General features: G+C 36.3%; 1 protein-coding gene across 1 annotated transcript in view; it reads left to right on the top strand.

Moving 5' to 3' along the window:
- LOC107291021 (NAD(P) transhydrogenase, mitochondrial) overlaps positions 1–5117 on the top strand; it is a 57893-nt gene extending 52776 nt beyond the window's left edge. The window contains exons 21-22 of the mRNA XM_015819969.1: positions 618–733; positions 3069–5117. Of these exons, the coding sequence (XP_015675455.1) occupies positions 618–733; positions 3069–3218 (266 nt within the window). The 3' untranslated portion in view covers positions 3219–5117. The remainder of the gene's footprint in view (positions 1–617; positions 734–3068) is intronic.
- The last annotated feature ends 1533 nt before the right edge of the window (positions 5118–6650 follow it).

The raw sequence follows: 6650 nt of genomic DNA, 5'->3' as shown, positions 1-6650 counted from the left end.
GGATTACAACCTAATAACAATATAAAAATAAAAAAGAAATAAACACTAGTTAGAACTTTTTTTTTAACAAACAAGACTAAATTCTGCCTAACATAGTTGTCTGGCCTCTGAGAAATTGCAGTTTGGAGCTAACCTGGTTCACTTAGCACAGTGTTTCTCAACCTTGACAATTTTAAGGCATGTGGACTTCAACTCCCAGAATTCCACAGTCAGCAATTCTGGCTGTGGAATTCTAGGAGTTGAAGTCCACATGCCTTAAAATTGTCAAGGTTGAAAAACACTGACTTAGCAGAAAGTTGCATTAGAAGCAAATTCAAGAAGGTTTGCTCTTATGCACCCCGACTATTAACTTAGATAATAGTAATTTGAAGGTAGTACTCACTATTAAAATAGCCATTATTTATATCCAATGTTTTTCAACTTGAAGTAAAACAAATGTGTTGTGTGTTCCAAGATCTGGTTTTAGGAAGTATCATTCTTGCCCATGCATAGTTCTTAGTGGGATGAGGGACTTCAGATTAAGAGATATCTAATCCAGAATTTAAGATGTTACTAATAATAATTGGAGTTCTGTTCATTAATGAATATGTGTTTTTTTTCTTGTATTTTTATTGCAGAAACGGATCTGGTCCTTGTCATTGGAGCTAATGATACGGTTAATTCAGCTGCCCAAGAAGATCCAAATTCTATCATTGCTGGAATGCCTGTTCTTGAAGTTTGGAAGGCAAAGCAGGTGAGTGACAAAACATTGTAGTAGAAATTCCATGCTTTATTGAATTCTTTAAAGTCATTTACATATTCATAAATCTGCTGATATCCCGCAGCTCTTCTTTTTTTCTATGAACAGCTTAAGTCAAAATGCTAATAAGTGTAGAGGAGTACATAGATGATAAGGAAAAGAATACAATTATTTGAAAACTGTCCACTGGAGGCCGTGCCATTAACACCCTTTTTTCCTCACCCCATTATTTTTAGTGGACTGATGGGTATACTAAAAGTACACAGTTAAAACCATGATTTTTATGAGGAAAAACAATTGTGTTGTTAGCTGCATTCTTTGATACATTGGTCAAGAACCCCATATCGTCTTGAGATCATTCAATCTTTGAAGAACTGATAGGTGAAAAAAGTGGATACCATCAAAATTATTTTAATTTAAGAGAGCTTTTAGCTTTTCTTAGTTGTAATTGACGAAAGGCTTCTTCCTTATTTTTGCTTTTTAAAAACTGAGGGCCAGTAATTATCAGCTAGAGCTCTGTATATCCTCTATCACCACAATCCATAGATAAGCTTTAGAAATTATGTTACATAACAAATAGAATCCTTTCTATGGTGTTTTGAAGAAATAATATATTTTGGAATGTACAATGAGCCTAAGACTCATTGTAAAGAGAGGGAGAGATAAAAATCAGAAGAATAAAATTTCAGGGAACTCCATGTGGTGAAAAGGTTGCTGTGATGCAGCAGTTAAAAAGATCAAGGGAATCTTGGGCTGTATTAAGGAAAGGATGGTGCCCAGATTATGACAGATAATGGTTCTAGGTGCTTTGTCCTGGTTATATCACACTTTGAATATTCATCTAGTTCTGGGAGTTAAAGCTGGAGTAGATTCAGAGGAAATTATCACAATAATAAAGAGTTTGAAAACCAACCACCTAGAGGAAATTTTAAAGAAGCCAGGGACTAGCTTGTAAAAGAAAAGGCTGAAAGGAGATCTGGTAGTCATTTACAGGCATCTTAAAAGCTAAGAATAGGACAGGGTACCGTGGGTTGAAATTAAAAGAAAGGTGATTATTACGAGGAGTTTCTTGATGGCAAGAACTATTAAAACAGTGAAATGGTCTTTCTAGAACAGTAATGGGTTCTCTCTTGCTGGGTTTTTTAAAAAAAATACTGGATGTCTCCTATTATTGTAGATTTAGTGGATTCTAAATTGAGCAAGGGATTGGAATAGGTTTCTATAATGCCTATAGATTGCCTGTCCTATCCTGTTTTTAAGAAGAGACTGGACAGCCATTTGTCCGAAATGGTATAGGGTTTTCTGCCTGAGCAGGAGGTTGGACTAGATGACCTCCAAGGTCCCTTCCAACTTTATTATTATTATTATCCTTAGTTTTGTAAAGGAATTAAACCTATCCCACTTATACCATCTGTGATTGTGTGATATAATTAAATTTACCCTATACATATAATCTCTGAATTACATTTGATAAAGAGTTCATTAGCTGGGTACATTTGTTTATTTAAGAAAATACATATTGCTGCCCATCTTACATATGAACCCTAGGTGGCTAACAACAATCAGCAAAAAGCAGTATATAAGATGTCTATAAATCAGTCAAAGGCAGTATTAAAATAGCACTGTATAAGTCTGAAGATGAAAGTTCCAGCACATGGCCACTCCTTTGTGGTGTACCACTAGCATGGTACTCTCTCTGCTCCTTTTTAACATCTACATGAAAATGCTGGCTGAGATTATCCAATACCACAGGATGAGGTATTTAGCTTTTACATTTCCATCCCGGGCAACCTAAATTTTGCTGTGCTGCCGTTTTGCGGTACCCGGAGGGGGAGGGGGGGACACAGACTTTGGCTAAACCCTGTTAAAACGGAGGGTCCATGGAGCTAGGATGGTCTGTGCCATGGCCTTCACCTCTGAAACACTTTGCCACTGGAAGTGAGATTTGTCTCCACTCTTCTGGCCTTTTGGAAGGCCTTAAAGCCTGACTCTGCCAGTTGGCCTGGGGCTCTGATGGGGGACTACTACGCTGAAGATGATTGGTTGAGTGATAGAAGGATAAAAGCCCAATCCCGCACCATTTTGTCCTCTTGGTTTTTAGCCTTTGTTCAATTATTGTTAATGTTAAGGTTTTTATATTTATGTTTTTATAGCATTGTAAGCCACCCAGAATCAGTTTAGAGAGTGAGATGGATGGCATATAAATTTAATAAATAAACAAATAACAGACTTCTACAAACCTAACATATTAGTTCATTTTTTTCTTAATGTTGATTTTATGAATGTCTGCAAAAATGCTGTGTATATAACGCAAAAGTCTTTGTTTCAGGTGATTGTAATGAAGAGATCTCTAGGTGTTGGATATGCAGCCGTTGACAACCCTATCTTTTACAAGCCCAACACTGCCATGCTTCTAGGGGATGCTAAGAAGACTTGTGATGGTCTGCAGGCCAAAATGAGGGAGTTATACCAGAATTAAATATTAAAATATACTCTTTGGCCAGTACGAACAAAAAAAAATAATCTAAAAAGTGTTATGTATCCATGTTAAAAGATAAAGGTTAGCAAGTGTTCTTGAAATGAAGATCTAAAAAAAAAGAGAAACATTAAGGTCCAGAAATGCAGAGATTTTTTTTACAAAAGAGCAGGAAAAACAAGCAAAACATTGAAATATTGACGTGAACATTCTTGAGCAGATCAGAACCTGGAATACATACAGTTGAATGCAGTCTATTTTAGAGGAATTTTCCTTTGGCAACCACAATTTAACACAATGAGACTCAGGAATTTGGAGAATCTATTTTATGTGACATAAGATATAAGGAAAACAACCATTAAATGTTCTGTGGCTTCAGAGTTTGTTAATGATTCCCAGTGAACAATTTGCTAATCAAGATTTCAGATCCTGAACAGGATATTGATCAGCCCCACTACGTAGACCAGACCTGGAAATTAGCTTTGCAGGAAGACTTACTTTGAGAATGGCTGTAATAACAGAATCTTGTGTATCTGATTGTGCTGCACCTCCTCTTCCTTCTTACACTTCAGTGAATTAGGGAGGCATCTGCCTGAGCCACTTTTGAATGTTATCTTCTTGTTGTGGACTTTAAAAAAAAATGCTTCAATCCCTTTTGCTTAAGTAATGGTTTCTGCATATCTCCTTCAAAGCCATCTTCCTTATCTCTGCAGTATTTTATGACCATCTACTTATATGATTCTAAACAAAAATGATGATAAAGTTGGTAATGATGATGATGATGATGGCCACTTTTGAAATGCATTTTGATACATTCATAGTACATTTAATGCATTTACAGAAGCTGTTAAACATATGTTGAGTATAAAATGAAATTTCAGACTCTTGGAAATACCTTTTAAATTCATAATTTATTTGTACAGATATGCTAAACCAGTCAGCTTTGACAAACACACACATGTACACAATCTCACACACAAAATTCAGATGACTGGTCTTCCTTTTACTTTAAATAATACAACTGTTGGAAGCTTCAGTATAGTGATAAATAGATTTTTTTAGTGGCTTCCAGCGCAGTCTTGAATATGTTTAGTGCACTTGAGTGAAACTCAGATGTAAATGAAATGAATTTGTCATGTTTGCATAATGATGTAGCAAGCATCTGTAGTGACAGAGGCAAAATAAATAGCTGTAACTGTGTTAGAAAGCCTTAACATCTGGGCAAAACAGCCTACTATGAAGTGAGTTAAACTTAGCCCAACTTGACTGTTTATAAATCCTGATTTTATCATTGGGCTTATGACCTCTTAATTTAATAGCGAATGAAAATTATACCCATTTAGCTACCTCCTGTCTTCATACAGTATGTTGAGCTTCCTCTATGTGGAATATCAACTTATAACAGTGAACTAAATCCAGTTTGAGCTTCCAGATCCACAGAATCAAGAGAAAATAAATGTTTTTTAATGAAATTCCTTTTGTTTTAGTAGAAAAAGCACTCAGCTAGATGATGTTCAGTGTTTCTCTTTTTTAATTCTGTCCTTTTTTAGCTGCTTAGCAAAAACTAATAATGAAACATCAGTAGATTATTCTGCTGTATAAGGAAACTTGAGCCACAACAGGGCAGCTCTGTTTTAGCAAGATTTGTTTTGGGACCTTACTTTCATTGCATTGGTGCTATACATTTCTATGTACAGCCTGCATGCAAATGTGACCTAGAAGAAGAGCATCAGTGAAGTTAGCCTTGGATTATTTAATGCTGCCTTAAAGCTGTAGCCTTTGTCTTGTTTTAATATATTGTTTTAATTTGAAGATACGCAAACCATTTCTAAGAAAATGCAAATTACAATTGCCAATGTTAGAATTGGGTTTATATTATGTAACAGGAGATAATTATTTAAATAAAAAAGTGAACAAAATGTCTATTCTGCAAAATTTTCTGCCTGCCTGATTATTTTTTCAAATAGAGGTGTAGATTTTAGTGGGCATCTAGTGTTAATTTTTACATGTTTATTTATTTATCATATGACATAACATACACGAACTTACAATGTATATTAACACTCCACTTAAATTAAAAACACAGTAAAATATGAATGTTAAAAAGATCTATATTTATATAACAATGTGTAGGCCTTCTAATCATCGAAGTGTATCATTTATCTGAAAGAAATCAGAAACTGGATCTGTATACGCCCTCAGCTTAAGGCAGTCATTATGTGATCTACAGTTTGAGGTGGAACCCTGTAGTCACACTGAGGAGAGAATGTTATACCCCATTTATACAGTGTACATTTATGGTATACATTTATACAGTGAATTCCGGCAGACATCATGTGGGGTGCAAATCCTATTCATGATTGTTCATTGCTAGTGAAGTTGTTCAGAGCCTGGCACCTTTTGTGTAGGATCATCTATATGTCTTTCTATGTCTGGGTGTTCAGCAATCCATTGGGAATCGATGTTAAAGTAGTTAAGCAGTTATATATAGGTTGTGACAGGAATTGATCTTGTGGCTTGTCACCCAAGCCTGATATGAGTTGATAGTGAATGAGCCAAAGTCACCCAACTAGCCTTTATGCCTAAAGTGGAATTCAAGTCTCCTAAACACTAGACCAGTGATGGCGAACCTTTTAGAGACTGAGTGCCCAAACTGCAACCCAAAACCCACTTATGCATCATCGGGTGCCGGGTGGGTGTGGCCCATTGGGTGGGCGTGGCTGCAGTGGTAACGGCAGACTAGGTGGGACTAAAAAGTTCAATCAATTCCAACTTTGCAAGATCTTTTTTTTCCTGCGAGAAGTTGAAATTGACTGATTGATTGAACCTTTTTTTTTTTTTTGCACACAGCGGCGGAGGCCTAAAGCGAAAAAGGTTTTATAAAACCCAGCTGAAGGCCTAGGACTGGGGCGACGGCCCCTGTGCCCACAGAGAGGGCTCTGCGTGCCACCTGCGGCACGCGTGCCATAGGTTCGCCACCACGGCACTAGACCAAACTAGTTCTCTTAAACTGGGTAGTAAACTGAGTTTACTGATTCAAAACTAAGAGCTATTTGAACATTCTGCATCCACCAAAAGATCAGTATTGTATACCAAAACTAATGTCTTTACTAGGGAAATAATTACCACTTGCATTTGAGTACTGCATGTGCCATTTTCTCATGTATATTGTTTCCCTCACATACTGTATCTCTCCTTTACTAAATTGTTTCCCTCACATACTGCATCACTCCTTTACTAAATTTAAAAGTGATTTTTTTCAAGATTGAAAACTCAGTTGGCTTTTAAGCATCAGAAGCAAAAAAAAATTGAATTTCCTTTATTTCAGGCTTCAAAACATCTTGGCCCAGTCCTTGACAGTAATAGAAGATAAATGTAGATTGACCTTTCCACTGATGGGGAAAATTCCTCAAACCCTTTAGTGAGTGGAGAACC

This window comes from Protobothrops mucrosquamatus, unplaced genomic scaffold (assembly GCF_001527695.2).
Source record: "Protobothrops mucrosquamatus isolate PMUCROS unplaced genomic scaffold, P.Mucros_1.0 scaffold1035, whole genome shotgun sequence".
Taxonomy (NCBI): Eukaryota; Metazoa; Chordata; class Lepidosauria; order Squamata; family Viperidae; genus Protobothrops; species Protobothrops mucrosquamatus.
This window is presented reverse-complemented; position numbering and strand designations above follow the sequence as displayed.